This window comes from Ambystoma mexicanum, chromosome 9 (genome assembly GCF_040938575.1).
Source record: "Ambystoma mexicanum isolate Mex_15411 chromosome 9, UKY_AmexF1_1, whole genome shotgun sequence".
Classification (NCBI taxonomy): domain Eukaryota; kingdom Metazoa; phylum Chordata; class Amphibia; order Caudata; family Ambystomatidae; genus Ambystoma; species Ambystoma mexicanum.
The window spans coordinates 664,574,405-664,595,052 of record NC_090931.1 but is presented as its reverse complement, the minus strand read 5'-3'; the positions used below and the strand labels follow the sequence as shown (position 1 = coordinate 664,595,052).

The window sequence follows — 20,648 nt, the reverse complement described above, 5'->3', positions numbered from 1 at the left end:
GGACGCAAAAACTTACTCCATGATTTTAGCCCGGAGATTAGTAATGGTACTTCCAGAGATAATCCACTCAGATCAAGCGGGTTTTGTGAAGGGGCGGCATACATATGATAATATTTGTAGGGCCATAGACACGATTGAGTGGGGTCGGAGGACTGGTCAGAAATTTTCTGTGGCAGCTCTGGATGCCTCCAGAGCCTTTGGTAGCCTGGACTGGGGATTCTTACGGCTAATCCTCGAGAAATTCGGCTGCGGACCAATCTTCACTTGCATGGTAATGGCCAATTTCATAACCCCGTCAACAAGACTAATGGTCAATGGGAAATTGACAGAGAGTATCCCCTTTCAGAAAGGCACCGAACACTCCTTACTGACGGTCATACAACTGCTGGGGGACTTTGCAAGGGTCTCAGGATTCAACATTAACTACACTAAATCCAAAGCTCTTAATATCACTGAAAACCCAGAACAAGTCCTGGAATGGGAGAACAATACGCCCTGAAATGGGAACATAAGACAGTAAAATACATGGGGATACAATTGATCACCAGCTATAATAGACTGTATGGAGCCAATATTCCAGACCTCCTGAAAACACTAATTGGAGATCTAAAACGTTGGCAATTGCAGGAATTATCCTGGCTGGCACGCATTACTGCGATTAAAATGACTCTACTTCCCAAATGTTTATACGTAGTGGGTGCCCTCCCAATCAGAATCCCGGGCCCAGCTATCCGAACTCTCCAGAGAGAGGTAATGAGCTTTATTGGGGGGGGGGGGAGAATTCCCAAGAAAGTACTTTTCAGGCCACAAGCTTTGGGACGACTGGGGGTCCCATAATTCCACAGATACCTATGGTCAGCACATATAACCCCAATGCTACAATGGACAGCCGAGGAAGATCGAAATCAATGGGTCACACTAGAAAAAACAGCGACCAAGACACCCCTTAATAACTTAGGCTTCCTCGACACACAACACAGGGAAAAAAGTGGTCTGCTACTAGAATCAACTAAAACCACCTTGTGGTATTGGGATAAAGACTGAGAAACAAGAAGATCAAAGTGGGAGGGGGTCCATTCACACCCATTGCTGGTAACCCGGACTTTACCCGAGGAACACAGGCCAATTTCTGTACACATTGGGGGGGCAGGGAAAACAACATAGTCCTAAAAGACCTCTACTTAGATGGGTCACCCCTGCAGTTTGAAGACTATAAAGCCAAGTTTGGTATACCAGAAAGAGAACGCTTTCACTATGTCCAGCTCAGGCATTGGGTCTCAAACCCAAGAGTGAAAGAAGGGGCAACTAGAATTCCAACGGGGTGGAACTAACAATACAAGAAGGCCAACCAGATAACGGGATAACCATATTAAACCGCCTGATCGGAAGAATAGACCCCGAGGAGAACCTTACCTATATGCAAAAGTGGGAAACAGACCTAAGGAAAACAATTTCTGGGGATACCTGGGGCCGCATCTTCCATATAACTGCCAAAAGTTCTAAGTGCACCACAATTAAAGAAGCAGCATATAAACTATGCCTCCGCTGGTATATCACACCCGTTCGCATACACTCCATCAATTCAGAATACCCTGCAACCTGCTGGAGAAACTGTGGCCTCCCAGGAGATTTTATTCATATGTGGTTGTCCTGCCCATTAGCTGAAACCTACTGGAAGGAGATTTTGAGTCACATTAAAGAAATAACTGGCATGCAGCTTCCATTCGACCCACTGGTGCTTCTCTTGGGGGAGGCAGTTGAGGGATGTTATGCAAACTCGGGGCCCACAGCTACACTCATCACTCATATGTTAAGTGCGGCCAGAATTACAGTCGCACAGGCATGGAAAACTAAGGCAGGACCAATAATAGCTATGTGGTGGATGAGACTGTGGAGTGTGATGGCTATGGAAAAAGTGACCGCAATAGCCCTTGGTTCATACTCGAAATATTTGAACACGTGGTTACCACTACACAAATTCATGGACGAGAAACAGCAGATGTTCTTCAAGCCTAGATTTCTTTGTGCAATACCAATTATTTGATAAATACGAACTTTAAATCAGGAGATCGATCCAACCAGCTGAACCCTTAAAACAAAGCAGAACACTTTTTCACCCATAAGTTGGGATATGTTAGGGGGGAGGGAGGGATAGTTTAATGGTTGCTATTTACGGTTTTCTTTTAATATGAGCAATGGACTTGAACTGCACTGAAACCTCAAACTTGGGGTCCACTGAGCTGGCAATTACAATAATGTATGTTTACTAATTCTTAACTGTCAATACACACGTCTATCGTGCTCTAAAAAACTTAAATAAAGTTGTTTAAAAAAAAAGAAATGGGAAGGGCGATTGAAAGAGGATATGAGCGCAGAAAGAGGAATAGTGTAGAGAGAAAAGAGAAGTGGGTCAAGCACAGAACCTTGGGGAGGAGATAATATCAAAGTAGATGTAGAGAAGATTCGACCAGCCCAGGAAACAGAATAGGTTTAGTCAGAAATATAAGAACGGAACCACTGAAGCACAGAGTCAGAGTAAGGTGATCCACCATGTTTAAAGCTGCAGATAAGTCAAGAAGGGTGAGAATAGAAGATTGTTTATTATGGCTGACTGAAAATAAAGAGTTGGAGACACGAAGAAGAGCCAGTGCAGTGAGAAGGACAAAATCCAGATTGCAGAGGTGGAAGTAAAGAATGAAATTTTAACTAAGAAATGACCTTGGTGTTGACAATCAGTTTGAGTAGTTTAGAAAGAAAGGAAAAAAGAGAAGAGAAATTGTAAAGTTGACAGGTAATATAGGGTCCCGTAGGCATTTCCTTCAGTGTAGGGATGATTACTGCATGCTCAATATTACCCGATTTTTGTATGATGTAGAGTATGTAAATGTGTGTGTGAATGAGAATGTTAATCTGTATGTGTGGAGTGGGGGAGCACATTGGTGCAGCTGACCAAAGGTTTTTTACTACCAATATTTACAAACAAATAGGAGTTCTATCATTAACAGGGGCAGAGGGTCCTGCAGCTACTATAGACATGTACCATGGCAACGCATCTTTTTAAGCATTATGGATACAACAATCATGGTGAGAGTTCTTACATTGTTGAGAAGTGGGAATTGGGGACAACCACTATGTAAATACACAGTTGCAAAATATATTTTCTAGCATTAGGGGCAAATCAGAAATGAGTTCTTATGTCATGGGGGGGGAGGGGCGAGAAGGCTACATCGGTTCAGCCAGTATAGACATGTTTTCTTACAGCGGTATGGCATTTTCTAATGGCACTATGAGCAAAGCCAACATGAGTAGTGTGTTTATGTGCACATTGGTGCAGCCAGTATATCAATGTCATTTTTGTATTGACATTGAGGGCAAAGCCAAAACGAGAATGGTCTTATGTGTGGATACTGCTAGGCATATATTGGCAGGGTCAGCATGGTTAGGTTTTCTTATAGTATCATTACCAGCATAATGGGCAAAGCATACATGAGTATGTTTTTACATGAAAATACTGGCATATGTTGTTGCCGCCAGCATGGATATGCTCTGGAACAATCAACACAAAAATGTTTCTTCATTCTGGCATAATACTAGCATACATTGTGGACAAAGTTATCATGAAAGTGCATTGGAAATGCTCCTGTGCACCGTTAGTAACTTGGCATCTACTGGATGTCTTCACAGCCTACCCTACAAAACTGATTGCAAACTGTCAGGCTTTTGATCCAATTATTTACAGAAAGTGTACTGCAAAATACACCAGTTTAACCCATTAAAAAATGCTCTGGGGGTATGGGTGGGGGTGTTAACTCCCCTTGGTTAGTTTGGACATCTTTGCTAGGCTCAGTTGCTTTACAGGCAGAGTGTAGCCGGTGCCAAGCCAAGCCTTGTCTCTACCACCCAACCCTTCAAAAGAAAGGCAGTGTAGATCATTCAAATTCACTGACTACAATGACCAGATTGTAACATAAAGTGAGCCTAAAATCCAGGACTGATTTATGGTTCCACATCTTGTTTGGGACAACTTGATAATGCTTCAAAGTGTCCTATGGGCTATACTACATTTTAAGATGTAAATAAATACAAACCCCAGAAGAGACTTATGGTAGTTGTCCGCTTTTAGAAATTGGTTACTATGTATGATTTCAAAGAAACATACAGTGCTACAATAAAGTAAACAAATGTGTGCATTTAATAATCAAATATCATGGACAAAACATCATACCAAAGTTTAGTAAAAGGTTATACTCGTTGTTCAATTTACTTTGGAAGCAGCCTTTTCAAAATCCATGCGACGTCGTATGTCTGTCTCAATGGCAGTGATAATTACCAATCATTAACACACAATAGAAGCTGCAACAGCTGAGAGAATATGGCGTCTCTTGCACTTCATTCAACAATAATGAAGGTGTCCCCTGTTACCCCATATTAACAAAGCAATGCTTAAAGTAAAGAGTCTATGTGAAAACACAGCTCTTTTTCACATGTTGAAAGATGCTGCCTGGGCGGGTTTGGGACAGCATAGAATTTGCTTTGCCCTCGGCTAGATCAACAAACCCAAAAGAATTCTACTGCTCCAAATGATACTATGGGAAGAATGAGTAAAAAAATGAAAACAGTTTGTATGTATAAGTCTTGCTAATTCTGTCTGGAACAGGTTCAACAGTGCCTCCTATATTTAGCAATACCCTGCCACCTAAAATAACCACCCAGACTCCCCAGTGCCGTTCAGCTTCACACCGCTCACCGTTCTGGAGGTCGAAAAAATCAGCAACTTAAAACCCTCCAATTGCCAAGGGGACGCATGACCAGCCCCGATCATTAAGGAATCGGCTCATGATCTCGCTCCTTTTATTACCACTTTCATCAATTCCTCTTTTAAATCGGGAGTGGTCCCCAACAATTTGAAGGATGCATGGGTCATCCCTCTCCTAAAAAAACCTACCTTAGATCCGGAGGTCTCAACCAACTACAGGCCCATCACGACGGTCCCATTTCTGCTAAAAATCTTAGATAGAGCAGCTTATCTTCAGATACAGAACTACCTGGAAACGAGCAATCTACTAGGCACGAGACAATCCGGCTTCAGACCCAAGCACGGTCTGCAGACAGCCATCCTAGATCTCAAAACCCAAATTGAGGACTTTAAAGACAAAGGTAAACTAGCCCTGCTATTACTATTAGACTTATCTGCTGTCTTCGATTTGATCAACCACCAAATCCTCTGTCACCACCTGAAAACGGCAGCCCACTTCCCCAACAATGCCACTAACTGGATTCAATCCTTCCTGGATAACAGACAGATGAGGGTATTCTCCCCAACCTCCTCTGCCGACCCTGCGCCAGTCCCTTGCGGGGTCCTCCAAGGATTGTGCGTATCCCCTACCCTCTACAATGTTTTCAATAATCCCCTGTTTGATGTGCTTGACTATCTGGGTGTCACCTACACTAACTATGCTGATGACACCCAGATACTCATCCCCATCATGGGGGCGATTACACGGTAGACTCTAAATCCCTAAATGACATATACCTTGTCATCCAAACCTGGATGGCTCAACATGAGCTCTGTCTCAATGACGACAAGACAGAGCTCCTCATCCTAGGTACACAGCAAAGACTTAACAAGCTGAACCCCATGTTCAGTTCCTTTAATATAGACGGAAATTCCATAAAAGTTGCTGCCGCCGCTACTTACACCTGCAAGCTGATCACAGCATGTCGCCCTTTTCTTTCCACTCATAACTGTACAATCCTTGCTAGGACTTTGGTCATGTCCAAACTGGACTACTGCAATGCACTGTACCAAGGCACCAATCAAGGCAACCTAGACAAACTCCAGATCATACAAAATAATGCCATCAGAGCAGACCTCAATATACCTAGATCAGCCCACATCTCGGAAACCAGGAAGAACCTTCATTGGTTGTCAGTCACCCAAAGGATCTCACTAAAATCACTTGCCCTGACCTACAAATGCATAAATAACATGGCCCCCATCTATCTCTCCTCACGGTTCACGCAGTATACCCCATCTCGATCTCTAAGATCTACCCTTAACCAGAGCCTACTGATCCCTACATACAAGCTCCAAACAGCCGGTGGGTCTAGCTTGCCAGTTCTGGCAGCCAAATTGTGGAACTCTGTCCCCCTTACTATCAGAAACCTTCCTTCCCTAAATCTATTCAAACACAAAGCCAAACGCTGGCTAGTCACATCTGATGACCAAGCTGCACTCTGAAAACTTGATGACCTATGTATTTCTGTCCAAACTACCAGTGTATGTAACTACTGTTTCTAAGATATGATCCCGGTAGCCTCCGGGCCTGGTTTGCGCTATACAAATAAATAAAATACAAAATACAAATGCTTTCTGTACTGAGTAAATGAAATTACATAACTGCACAAAAAATATGTTGCTCTGAAGTAAAATTATGGAATTCATTATGGTCAAATAGAAATTTCGGTTTAAGGATACAACACACTCAAAGAAGAGATTCCTTGTCCAGTACATTGCAATAACAGTTGTCTCTGTCCAGCTCCTGGAAACACTTCTCTGAATAAGTAAGAGTCAGGAATCCTCTGCCTCCCGCCCCCACACTCCTATGCCCCCCCATGCCCTCTTGCCCCCCACGCCTTTCACCCTATTCCATTGTGTAACACAGCATTGGACTTGCCTTGTTAGGCTTCTGTGGGACAATTGCAGGAACAAAAACAGACTTTCACATCTATGGGCTGTGAAGAGAAAAAGGCATAGTAGGAAAACACCCAAAGTCTGATGAAAGCTATGCCGGCAGAATAGCTCAACGCACTGCAATTGTGTGCGTATGTGTTAAACATCTGTGTTCGAATCCGGACAGGATGCCTTTGTTTCTGGACCCCCACAAACGTTTTTTCCCCAATTGGTGAGACTTTGCACGTCTATTAGCCAGGCCCAGGCTCAATTCGAGCTTCAGCCTGCCATTTAGCTCGGACAGGCCTGAGCCTCGCCTCGCTATTCCAGCCCTAACATTGAAACAGGGTCCCTGTACTTTGGTGTAACTACCAGGCAGATCACCTCATAACTGCCATGACAACCACTGTGCACGCTGTGGCATGGGTGTTGACATTTCCTGTCATTATGTATGTAATGCTTTTACATGGCCACAGGGGGGTTACACTCCCTTGATGAATCTTCATCAACGTTTTATGTAACTTTAAAAGGGTAGTCAATGCCATGAGACAGACTGCAAAGTGGTAAACTTTATATTACAGATAACAGTTTTGGGATCTCAATAGCCTATGCATGGAAAAGTTGGGGTGCATCTAACTATATAAGGAAGGCGTGTACCAAACACTTTTGAATAGGAGAAGAAAATTACTACCAGAGATGTATTTTTATACCTTGACTTAACAGCCATATAAGGCTTTGTGTCTAGAGAACATTCCAATTGATTTGTAGAAGAACACACGATAGTCTAGTGCAGTATTCAGACATATAGTGAATTCAGTGCTTTTGGTTGAAGAGGCAGTGTCAAAAAGTTAGAAAACAACCAACAACCTATTGTTTAAAAAATGGGAATATAATTAAAACTCAATGTGGCAGGTTATTGACACGGCCCAAAAGTTGCATGGAATGCTACCAGTTATTAGAGTACACGCCTTGATAGACAAACTGTTCTGCAATTACCTCTAAAAGCATATTGGAGATCCATTAAGAAATGGATTCTTTGTAGGGTTTTAGAGCGAATTGTAAAACAAAAATGAAGTACTGAAAATAATGTGTTTAACGTTCAAGTCACAGTATCAAAAAGAGGCCGGATTTTTTTTTTTTTAAATCTACAGACTGCCTTTTAGGCCAAACTTCATTTTATGAACTGAGGAGCAGTAGAAAAGCGTGTGGGAGGTAGGCCCACTCTATGCAACTAGACACGTGACATATTTTATTAGTGAACCAAATTAACTTTGCTTTCACCTTTTCTGATTACTAGGAACTGTGGGGACCCTAGGGGACCTATATAAACGAATGTGTCACCATGCAGTATTTCCATGTTCACTTACAGTATGTAGGGTCCGAACCACATTATGGCAGCCATCACACTATATCACTGGTTATGGATGGATGATCATGCTCCAGGACATCTGACGCAAATATCTTTAAGATTCAGCTGCGGGTCATGTTGCTACAAATGTGTGTGCTACCTGCAGCAATCCATATGGGAGCTCCCGCCACACTCCAAACCCTTCCTATGTGGGATAAAAGGTATGCAAAGACCATCCAAATAATGGAAAACCCTAGAGATCAGCACCCAGAAGAAAGCCTTCTATAAACACCCCCAACCGATTTACAGAGTGAGTGATTTCTTCAAATGGTAACAATTAGACCCGTTTTTTCATTTACAATAGGTCCGTCAAGTGGTCTTGCAAGTTAGCCTGGTGAGTAGCCACAGTAGCAAGACTCTTCCTTCAGCTAGATTGGGAACTTGAGAATTAGTTGCCAATAGCTGGTAGTAGGGTTTGCAGTTTTTCACTAGGTAATGTGGGAATCTGAACCTCAATTTCCCTTGGTCTGAGAACCCAGATTTCTGTTCCCAGCAGACAGTGGTCCAGACTCTTTCTCAGGTTGGTCTGACAGCTTTATTTTCAGTTCCCAGTCAGTACTTTGTTTTGTCGACATCTTTCTGTGCGATTTCCAGGAATATAAACAGTGTGCTGTGACAAATGAAGTATTGACTTGTGTGTGTTTTTACACAGTCTACTGGCTCGCCTCTGTGTTTTAAGGGTTGTGTAGACACTTCGGCATGCAGAACAATATTTCCAAATATGGTTACAAATCTAATGGCCAATAAGAGAAGCTGTGGGGACATATGGAGCAGTTATAGTCAGCAAACAAAACCTGAGGGCATGTGTGCAGGGTCAGAGTAATGTCTAGAGTCTAGTTCCGCATAAAGGGAACAATAGTAAGTAGGAACAAGACTGGACTACTGGTCAGTATTAGAAAACCCTTATTTGACCCTGCACATACACAGTCCTCACTTAGATGTTGGGACCAGTGTAGATGCCTTTCAAAGTTCTGTAAAACACTTGAGTTTGTCTGGGAAACGAGACTTTAGTCTGCAACACAGCCGTACCTACCTCTAAACTCCTGGTTTTATAATTGTTACAGCTTACCTGCATCTGCTTCAGTTCCCTTTCTATTCTTAAGTCGTATGGTCGTTGATTTCTCAAAATCAAAGTTATTGATGATAAGGCAGTGCCCAAGTGTCTCCCCCCTCATCATGTATGATCCTTGGGGCTGTAAAGACAAAAAAGGAAACATTTTAATAATTGTTACTGGTCCTCTTTGCCCAATGGCTCTTATCCTACTATTTGCAGGGCACCACAGATGTGGATGGCTCCAATTGACCATCCACAATGATACAACCTGAATCCTACAAGATTGGAGGCTTATTTACCAGGTTTACATTTTACTGACTGAAGACAAATGCCCATAATAATTTTGTGAACTGCAAAGGCGGCCTTACCAAGAATGGCAGAGTTTTGAATGGGCCAAAGGCAAATGAGGTTAAGAGTCACAGAGTAGGCAGAAGGCACTAGTCCACCTCTGTGACAAAATAATCAAGAATCCACACATGAAAGGCATAACAAGGCATGGAAAATGAATGAGGAGGCATACAAGGCACAAGAAAGCAGTAAAAGCAATTCCAAGGCAAGGAAAGACCTAATAAGGCAAAACATCACGGTCGCCTATGCACAGTGGCATCTTGAGAAAGCTACCATTTCACTTTCTCACTCTGCCACTCTCAAGATCTCTTGATAGCAAATAGATGCATTATCGTAGAGCGATGTACCACTTCTTTCAAACATTGTATTCATTCCTATAAAGCAAAAGAATCACTATTTCTTAATACTCTTAAATAAAAGGTGCTGTAAAGAACATTTAATCGCCAAATCTTAACTTTAAATATTCTTTTTTATAAGCCTGTGATAAGTAAAATGTCAGATGTTGAATGGAATCGAATCAAAAGGCTATTGTCCATGGGAAATTAGAGGCAGTGGGATTTGAGCATCTTTAAAGGAAGCGCAATTCCTAGCAAAATTGAAGTTTCATGTGGGATTTGAGCATCTTTAAAGGAAGCGCAATTCCTAGCAAAATTGAAGTTTGATGGCAGGAAGCTTTTGAATTATTCATTACCTCTGGCCTTCTTCTTGGGCATACCTACAGACCATTGTTTTTCAGCCTGCCCAGCCATTACACATGGGAAAATCATATGCAAATCAACTTTGGTCCCACCCAATAAAGGGGCAGCCCGCCAAAAATGCTAAGTCACATCCCCTCTGCATGACACCACAAGCAACTCCAGACATTTCTTGGTTATAATGTATCACCCTAAAGGAGAAAGGGTATTTCCAGGTGTGGGTCTCTTGCTTGCTGCAAAAGGGATCCAAAATAAGGGGAGGAGTGGTGGACTCCACACTGTTAATCCATTTATAGTCAATGATAGTAGTTGCTTCAACAATTATTTTGATGTTTTAACCTGGAGCTGCCAGTCCAAACGTACGCCTCGTGTCCAAACGTACGCCTCGCGCCCCACCCCGGGTGTTCACCCTGGGGCGGAGATGTCTCCATGGCGACTCATCGCTGTTGGAGAAGCTACGTTTTCAATGGAGCTGTCAAAGCTCGTTGAACTCATTATGTGAGCGCAATGCTGGTTATGCAGGGGTGGGGTACGAGGCGTACTTGCTCCGGCTTCCCAGCTGGACCACAGCGCCTCGCACCGTCTCCATGGCAACGAATAAAAGAAGTTCTCAGCCTGTGCGAGCATGCGTTCCTGCGGCTCACACAGCATCTGCTGGATCCTTGTTCAGACGAGAGGTGAGAGCTGACATTATCGAGAGAACTCCTCTAATAAATTAGTTTCAGGGAGTGACCCTATTTAGATATTTAGGCAGTACATATCCAAATGCAAGTTAACTAAAGCACACCTTTTGTTTTGTCTTTTTCTACCATGGGGCGAATTGATTGTATCAACGACGAAAACGGTATGTGCTGCATTACACATTACTGGTTTATCATGTTGATGTTATTTGTTTATTTTGTATAAATTATGCATCCCATTTCAACAGTGAGAGCCTTATTGAGCTAGATATTGCCCATATACAGCCCCGATGAAGGTTTTTTCCGAAATGCATTGGCAAATGTATATTTATGGCAGCCTAAGATGAACGCTCAACTTTGTACATTGAAAATAAGTGCTACTTTGAGAAAACACAACAGGAATGTGAATAAACATTTCCTGTTATACTTATATGGACTCATTATCTGCTTAAAGAGATTTAATACTGAAGAAAATCTGTTTTGAAATCTTCGTTTGAAATTTTCAACCCCTCGGATCGAGGGCCAACTGCGCAGCGCCAGTTTTAATAAGGTGTAGTGACCTTATTTGTTCTTTTTTTTTTTCTCTCTTGCTTGCTGCGCCATAGGAAACCAAGCTCCACCTCACTGATGAGGGCCAACAAGGCTGAAACATGCCCAGGATTACTTGTGTTTATGTGCAGAGGGGCCATGGCACAGCAGTTTGGACTGGTTGGTTACCACTGGTGCAAGATGGGATTTTTTTTTTTTTTTAAACAGTGTGGAAGGTTGCCCAGAGCAATGTTCAGATGAACTGAAATTCTTCCATCCATCAAATTTTTTGGGTTGTAAAATATCCAACACACTAACCCACCCGCAGGAAATCCACATCCACTTTCAGAAGCAGGCAAACCTTCATGACATATGCTAATCAGTGGATGAACAAGCATATGTTTATACTTGGGCAGCAGATCTTGGTAGTCCCAAGGAGGAAAGCTGAGACCGGGCAGTAAAGATATTCGTTCCTGATGCTTTAAACCTTGAAGCAGTGCCAGGTCACTATGATGCAGGCTCTCCAAGACCATACATTTAGAGCCACAACTGTTGTCTACTTCATTGTGAATGTCTGTACTTGTTGGGTGAGGTGTCACAAGAAAAGGAGTAGTGGGGTAGAATAGGGCAGAGTGGCAGAGCAGTACAAGCAGGTCAGAAGACACGACTGAGCCACAAGAAGAGAAGCAGGACAGTACACAACAGAGAGGTATAAAATACAAATTCAGAAAAAAAGATTGAGAGCCAGCTACAAAGATGAAAGGGTCGGAAAGACAGAGAAGGAAGAGACAGGACATGAAGGGGTGCTGAACAGGAGAAACCGAGACACAGGGTTGGTGACTGGAGGCAGGAGTCGTTTGCTTGGGCAAGGGAGAGTCATGGGGTCTTCTTTGTACCTCCTTCAGATAGCATGCACATCACATCCACTGCAACGCAATTAAAAGTATCTGAACGGTTGCATCAACATTATGTCACACTGCTGGTAGCTAGTGCAATGGAGGGTCTTTTCGTGAAGATATAGTGTGTTCCTATGTCTTGGACTTTATTGCCTGGAACATTGTAGACACCTGCAATTCTTGTAGATGTGTAAACTATTTAAGATAGAGAATAAAGAAATAGGAGTTTGCTGTATTGTCAGCTAGTCACTAAAATATATCTGCTACAAAGTGTTTCATCATTTGATTTACATAAGGATTTGTCATTGTATTCCAAATCAGATTGCTGGAATTATGCACCCCCGTTTATGAGTGTGGAAAGGAGGGGGTCCCTCTCTAGTTGGGGGAAAGGAGATTTGCATTCAGTTTCTCCTTTTGACCTGTTTTGTAGGAACACAATTTCAAATCTTAAGGATTTTGAAGTTGTACTTCTTTGATGATAGTTTGAAATACATTTGCACTGTCAGCACAGAAAAGCAGAAACACGATATTCTGGGGAATTAATTTCAGGGGAAGCGCTTGAATACATTTAATTGGAACTGGCAGGAGTAGTAAGCCCTGGGGTATGCCATAGTGAAGCAGTCAATCTGTGTCTACTTTCCAACCAGAGAGGAGTTTAGCATGGGTCTCATTAGAAGAGGGGTGAGCATTGGAGTTTTAAGAGCCTTAGAAGAAGTACATTGCTCTAGGAAAGCCCTGAAAGTGGGAAATAATTGTTGCAATCTATTTGTTGGGATGCACATACAGTGTACCAGCCAGGTAAAGAGGTTCTGGTTGAGGAAAACCTATAAGTATGCAACCTTGTCGGAGCAGAGTGAAGGGTGTGCCTCAGACAGGTATACATTGTCTTAGTTAGGTCTGATACATTTAGATACCCACATATAGCAACACAGAAAGAGCAGAACATGGAATTCCAAGATGGCCACGAGAGGAGAGCAGCACGGAGCTCTCCCACCCGCCCCCCCTGGGGTCAAAGGACAAGCTATGAAAGTGAATTGCAGTAGCCCAGATTGCGGGGGGCTTGCGGTTGAGGCTGGTGTGCGACTGTCGGCGCCTCAGTGATGAATGAGCAGAAGCACTGCGCCAGAACCTGGTGCAGGCCGAGCAGGGAGACACGCTTGCAGCCCGCGAATGGCTTGCAAGAGGAGGCACCTGAGGAGCCCCGGAGAGCAGAGGGCCCAGAGCAGCTGCGAGGCGGGTGGCGGAGAGCAGCCATTGCAGGACGGATGACGGCAGAGAAGCCTGTCAGGAGAATTAATTGCCAGCGGGAGTGGAAACCCTTCGGGACTGAAGTTGTGGAGCGTGGGCTCCCTGCGGACAAGCGCCAGTGGGAGGATTGAGGTGGGACCGAGCCTGCACCACACTGGAGCAGTAGCGCCCCGACATAGCAGCCATGAGGCTCCAGAGGAGAAAATCCAACAGCTCGTGGCTGCAAGAAAAATAGGGGAGAGAAGGAGCAGCCATGAGGCCCAGGAGGGAACGCACAGTGAAGGCCAACTGGCAGGAAGCTGGCAACATTGGCAGGCTCGTTCCCCTTCATGGGGAGAACCACCACAGAAAAGTGAGCGCCCTGGCCCATGGAAACAGGGCATGCAGCCAGCAGCTGGCAAGTCCAGGCAGTGATCAGCAGCACAGAGCAGAGCGCCGGTGAGGACAGGGGGTGCCCGGCAGGAGGCCCTAACCCAAGTTTTAAAGCCGGCACAATGCAGTGAGGACCAGGGGAGGCCCTACATTATCAGAGAAGGGGCTGCTGGAGGCCTAAGTGAGGAAAAAGGTTGGACTCCTGAGGAGCATTCAACACCTGAACCATCGCACCCCCAATCAGATATAAAGCAACGGAGACAAGAGCAGGAGGCGTGCCACAGAGAGGTACAGGGACTGATGGGGTACCGGCCTGCCTTTGGCATTTCAGAGCGAACCAGAGGCAAATAAAAGGCCAAATAATCCATCTACATACGGGGCGGTCCCGGGAAGAGTAGGGCAGAGGCCACCTTGATGGGTGCAGGGCAGATTAAACGTGGCATCGGAGCCGGGAAGAGGAACACCAGGCTCCCGAGGAGCAGGACAATGTGTGGCTCACCTGAACACAGTTAGAGGGGAGAACCAACTCCTCTGCACACGGTCAAGGGCCAATCCACAAAGCGCTGGAGGGAGGGGGTTCCAATGCCTTGAAATAGAGGCCAGAAGAGGCCCGAAGGGTGCAACACAATATCGGACATCGAGGAGGGGGCAGGACTCCCCTCAGACCTGCCTGCACACAATGTCCAAGAACAAGGGGAAGGACATGCAAGCTGCCCACAAGTCAGTGAAGAAACCACAGCAGGGCAAGAGATAGCAAGGTACAGAATGGGGGAAATCGGAGGCTGGGACAGGAGAGGTGTTGGGTGCGCTGGCAGACAGCGCAAAAGAGCAAGTGGTCACCCAGGAGGTCTTTTGCCAATACTTTCAGGCTTTTATGGCCAAGCTAGTGAACACCATTCAATCTCATTTAAGCATGATGTGAGCAGAACTGTCCCAGTCATTGCAAGAAGTGAAGGGGGACCCGAAACTTGAGGAGCGAACTGATGCAGTGGAGAGTGCCATACAAGAGGCTGCAGAGGACACAAGGAAGATCGACGAGCTGGTGGAGCAATTAGCAAGGGTCACGCAGAACCTCGAGATCCAGATCAAGGACCTTGAGAATCGGTTGAGAAGATCAAACATCAGAATAAAAGACCTCACTGAGGCAGTGGCGGACAAAGATCAACGCACAATGGTGCAGCAAGTGTTTATGGACCTGCTGGAGGTGAAGACTGGTCGGAGATAGAGCTGGACTGAATACACAGAGTGGGGCCAAAGAGGGGGGCCAGGGGCCAAAGCCAGTGATGTAGTGGTGGCCCTACACAAGTATGGCCGAAGGACCCGGTGCAAGGTGCTAGCGGCAGCCCGGAGGGCTAGATCAATTAATTACAATGGCTCGGAGCTCCAGTTATTCCAGGACCTAGCCCAGGCCACCCTGGTGAAGCGTAGGATGATGGGCCCGGTGGTGCACGCCCTAGTGCAGGCGGACATATGCTACAAATTGACCTTTCCCTCTACTGTTCGAATGGGAATGGAAACCGCATCAGGTCAGCACCTGCGTGGAAGGTATGAGGGTCCTGAAGATGAAGGCCGAGGGGTCATCAAGGCAAGAGCGAAGACGGTAAGAGAGCCGCTCAAGAGGAAGATGTGGGAGTGGACAGAGTAGTGGCCCGGTTAAACCACCCCCTGACGAGGGGGCAGGAGTGGAGGGTGCCCACTAACACGGGATTGCCACGCTGAGGAAAGGGGGTACAGAAAGGAATGTTGTTGTCTGCCTGGGGGAGGTGTTAGGGGAATGGTACCTGGGAGAGGTGGGAGGTACAGGTTGTCTTGATTCATTTAAATGGGTCTAGGGGGAGGCACACAGGATTACTCTTGGTTGTTACAAGGGCTCAACTCCTGAGATGGAGAGTCGGGGGGAGCTAGAGGCTGGTTGAGCCTGCCCAGAGAAGACGGAGGGGAGTCCGGGGAGAGAAGGGAAGATGCCAATGGTGGCCACTCATCAGTGAGAGCCGCATGGTAAAATGACTATGGGAAAGAGGGCAGTGCTTCGAATGTCCTCCCTAAAATGTCAGGGGGCTTAATTCCCCAGTCAAGACAAGGAAGGTGGAGCAGTTCTTGGGGCGGTGGAAGCCGGGAATTGTATCCCTCCAAGAGACGCACATTTGGAGGCGGGACCGGCATAAGCTGAAAATCAAGGGGTACCGCCACCTGTTCCCATCCAATTCCCCTGGCAATACAGGGGGTGGGGGGTATTAATCGCCATTCAGGATATCTTCCGGCTTTCGGGTCATAGCTACAGAGGATGACTCGGAGGGTAGATATCTGGAGGTCTCATTTCAATGGGAGGTGGACACATACAGAGGCAGCGATCTATGCCCCAATACAGGGCATGATGGGTTCTTGCGGGGAACACTGACCAAATTGGAGACTTTTGCCGAAGGGCAGATAATACTGGTAAGCGACATTAATCTGGGAACTGAGGGGGCTACACATTTTATTCCCACGTTCACAGATCCTTCTCAAGGATAGATTAGGCTTGAATGTCGAGGTCACGACTGGGAAGGGTAGCAGGAATAGAGCTCGGAGTGCTCTCCCTTTCAGATCACGCGCCTTTAATGATCACCATAACTATGGGGCAGAGCTAACCAGACCTATGGCGGTGGAAGTTCCCTAGCCAGATCCTCAAGGATGGGGTCCTATGCGAGAACAAAGAATAAAATCATGGACTTCTTTGCACTTAATGTACAGTGGTTGTTCACAACCAAGTGGTGTGGGACGCGTTTAAGGCTACATTGTGGGAGAGCTCATTGCACTGAAGTGCCAGAGGGACAAACAACTAGGTCTCTTACAGGAGGAATTGGAAGCTAAATTTAAACAAATAACAAATAATGCAGATGCTAATGTCATCCAGAAGGAAGGGATGGCTGGGAGCGTCAAACTTCCACTTCTACTACCACGCGGCTCAAATCAGAGTGATCCAGGTCTGGTTCAGGGGCGACTGCGCAAAGGTCTGGTGTTGAATGGACAAAGCGGTGGTGGGCTCGCCATGAAATGAGGTGTGGTGGTGACCCAAGGGGGACAGACCTGTAAACATGTATCGTAGGGGGATAGGGGCCCTGGTGGGGGACTCATGGGATGAGCTGGTGCGGAGGCTTAACTTGACCACCTTCCCCCTCCCGCTTACACCGTTGTTCAGGAATCCTCAGTTCACTCCGGGTATGGAACAGGCGCTTTCAGCAGGTGGGAGGCGGCGGGGTGCTGCAAGTCAGGGGGCATGTTCTCGGGTCAGGACATTAAATCATTTGATCAGTGCAAGCAGGGCTTTGGGCTAGAGGAGGGGGAGAGGTATCCCTACTCCCAACTGAGGCACTGGCTTTCGAACCCAACCGTCAGTTTGGCGGCCACCAGGGATCCCACTCCCTTTGAAAATTTTGTAACGAAAGACATTTGGTGGGAGCGTTATATGGGATCATAGCAGAAGGGGCAAGGAGCCAGGCATGGCATTACATGGAGCAGTGGGAAACCGCAGTGGTGCAGTCGCTGGAGGGGCAAATTTTGACTCATTTATGGCCAGGTATCCCCAAGCTCATGCGGGCCATCCAGTTTAAGGAGATGTGGGTTAAGATAATGGTCCAATGACATCTCACCCAAGAAAAACGATGCAAGTTCTAACCAACTGTGTCAGCTTTCTGCTGGAGGGGATGCAGGGAACTTAGATTGTGGAAGTATATCTGGTGGGAATGCCCAACCATACAGCCATATTAGGATATGGTCCATGCAGCAATGAATAGTATTTTTGGGAGCCAGATACTGGACAACATAGGGGTGGCCCTCCTGGGGCTGGGCGGGTTTCTGGAAAAGCTATCCTCGAAAGCTCAAAGAAAGACATACGTCATCCTGATGGTGGTGGCAAAGCTTGTGATGGCACACAAATGGAAACAGAAAATCACACTCACAGAACATGAATCGATTAGTAAAATCTGGAACTTTCTGGTTCTGGAGTGGGTGACCTACTTGATTCAAGGGGATCACCAAAAGTTTTGCTCGGACTAGGACATTGTCCTGCATCACCTGCACAGGACTCGCGGATCGCTTGGTGCCCAAGGAAAATGAGACTGTCGGGGCTGGTGTGAGTAGAGTTTGTGGACTCAGGGGGTGGCGGGAATAGGACTGGGTGAGCTGTTGGTTACATATGTTGGGATCGAGGGAAAGGGTATGGAGGGGGGGCGGTGTTAAGGGATGGGGAGTGGGGAAGGGATGGGGAGTTACATCTGTTATTACTGTTGAAAATGCTAATAAGATATATTTGAAGAAAGAGCAGAAAATGTATTCATGTTGCGGTCGCAGAGGTTATAGATAGGGCAGCATTATAGGCCCATTATTTAATTGTTGTATTATTAACATGCATTGATGCGTGATAAGCGGAAAGAGCAGACATGGTGGAAGATGGAGTCAGTAAGGTAGTGTAGTAGAACCGACTGCAGTAACACCATTTTAGATGTTAAAGCCTAGCACACAGACGAGAATACAGGCCTTCGCTGTGAAAGGGCGATCTGATCCTGTTGTGCCGCTGTTATTCCTACGCTGCTACTGTGCCAATTTGGACTTCGTGCTGCCAGAGTATTGAAAGAGTCTTGGAAGAAAAGCGTATCTAACGGACTAAGACACGGACTCGAGGTGCGTGTGCCTTTAAGGGGGTGTGCTAGTACGATCACCTGACTCAGCTGCTGCCCTCATTAAGGCCGCCTCGTCTCCCTTGCGGCGTAAGCCCTCGCTGTGAAAGGGCGAGCTGTTCCTGTTGTGCCGCTGTTATTCCAACGCTGCTACTGTGCCTATTTGGACTTCTTGCTGCCAGAGTATTGAAAGAGTCTTGGAAGAAAAGCGTGTCTAACGGACTAAGACACGGACTCGAGGTGCGTGTGCCTTTAAGGGGGTGTGCTAGTACGATCAGCTGACTCAGCTGCTGCCCTCACTAAGGCCGCCTCGTCGCCCTTGCGGCGTAAGCCCTCACTGTGAAAGGGCAAGCTGTTCCTGTTGTGCGCAGTGGGCGTGTTTGGCGTGGCGGTCTGCCATCCTTTCTTGGATCGGAAAGCTTTAGTTCCATGTCGCTCAAGGAAGCTCTTCGCCGAGTGGGGCCTTCTTCCTCCAATGTGTCTGCTGAGCCGAAAACGCGAGCGCAACTTAAGAGCTGGAGAGCACCGCTTGGATTCGCAGAAGGGCTGCATTCCTCTCTTGCTTCTGGCGATAGAGCTGGTGACGGTGTCTCTATTCAAGTAAGTGCCACACATTTTGTTTCTACCACCGCTTCTGATGAACATGGTCCCTTAGCTGATGTCGTGTCAGAGACATGTTGCACGTCGACACTCCACACGGACTGGAGCGAGAGATGTAAAACAGTTATGGGCATGGCCGAGAAAAACTAAAGTATTTGCTCTTCCACAGAGGCTGCAACTGCAAAAGGTGATCTTGCTCTTCCATCTTTCACAACAAATTCAACTGATGATGTGGCTTCGTCGCGGCCGGATCGAATGTTCTCTCATTCTCTATCTGACAGCGTGACTGTCGCAAAGGGCTCAAATGGCTTATCCATTGAATCGACTGAGTTACTGGATAATATTGTGAGTAGGTCTTCTGTCTCTTCAGCTGAGACTAACTATAGTGCCATCACTGCTGTTGACTCTTGTAAAGGGCTACTTAAAGGGCCGCTTTCGGCCCAGCTGATAAAAACGTCTCTGCAAGTTTACATCTGCAACCTGCTACTACTGACAACAATGCTATGCACCAGAGCTCCAAGATACAACTAGACACAAATTGCATTGACGTGTCGTCTCAGCGGTTAGGGTTTTTACCCTGCTCAAATCTGCCTGCCCCTAATGTGGATGTGGAGGGCCCCATTCAGAGCAGTCCGAATGTAGCTGTGTGCGACAACAGTTTACTTGCGCCAGCGTGCATTGAGAGCTTGCAAGTCACGACTGAAGAGGAAGTATTTCTTCCGCTTGCCATGTCTGTAACTAAAATGGCCTCCACAGAAAACCGTCGCAACTCACTAGAAGTTATAAACAAGATCTTAGTCGACTTGACCCACATTAACAAAGAACGCGCCATGAAGATTGGTCAGACTGACATGGTGTCATCCCAACCTCAATTTATGAACATTAGCCCAGAAATTTGCTCACACGGAAATGTTACATATGCCAATGCTACGCAAAGATTGAATGCAACTAAACGAAGAATTATTCGTAGAAGCAGTTCAGGTAGTCCAAGATGTTCACAAAGGAAGAAACTGAAAGGCATCGAGAGTCTTACTGCGCACGCCGATTCAGAGGAGAGACAAGAGAGAACAGTCCCCAGTGTCAATAAAATCAGACACAACTTGGGGTTTCTGTCTTCCTCCACTGATTACTCATCTGATGAGCCCAGACAGTCTGACCGGCCGGTACCCACGGTGGATACTGTAAATGAAGGGTCGCAGGCAAGACTTAAAGGGGCCCACAAAAGAGCTTCTTGGCACAACAACGCAAACTGGACAAATGAGATACAATCAACATTGATATAATCAATGGTGATCACTATGGCTCCATTTATGAAACTGTATGAGCAGCTAAATGAAAATATTAAAGATCTCACCACCTTGGTTGCCATACTAAACACATATTGACCAGGAAAGAAACTGCATCACGCTTAAAGATGTTGTACAGTCCTTATTGCTCAAACAAGATTGTCTGTCCGATACGGACCTTACACAGCAAAAAAACAACAATATG

At 45.9% G+C, this 20,648-nt stretch overlaps 1 protein-coding gene across 5 annotated transcripts in view; it reads right to left on the bottom strand.

Annotated features, from left to right (window-relative positions):
• LOC138488473 (caspase-8-like) overlaps window positions 1-20,648 on the bottom strand; it is a 596,184-nt gene that overhangs the window by 82,290 nt on the left and 493,246 nt on the right. For all 5 annotated transcript variants that reach the window (XM_069615461.1, XM_069615457.1, XM_069615459.1 and 2 more), the window contains one exon: window positions 9,151-9,274. In XM_069615461.1, coding sequence (XP_069471562.1) covers window positions 9,151-9,274 — 124 coding nt within the window. The remainder of the gene's footprint in view (window positions 1-9,150; window positions 9,275-20,648) is intronic.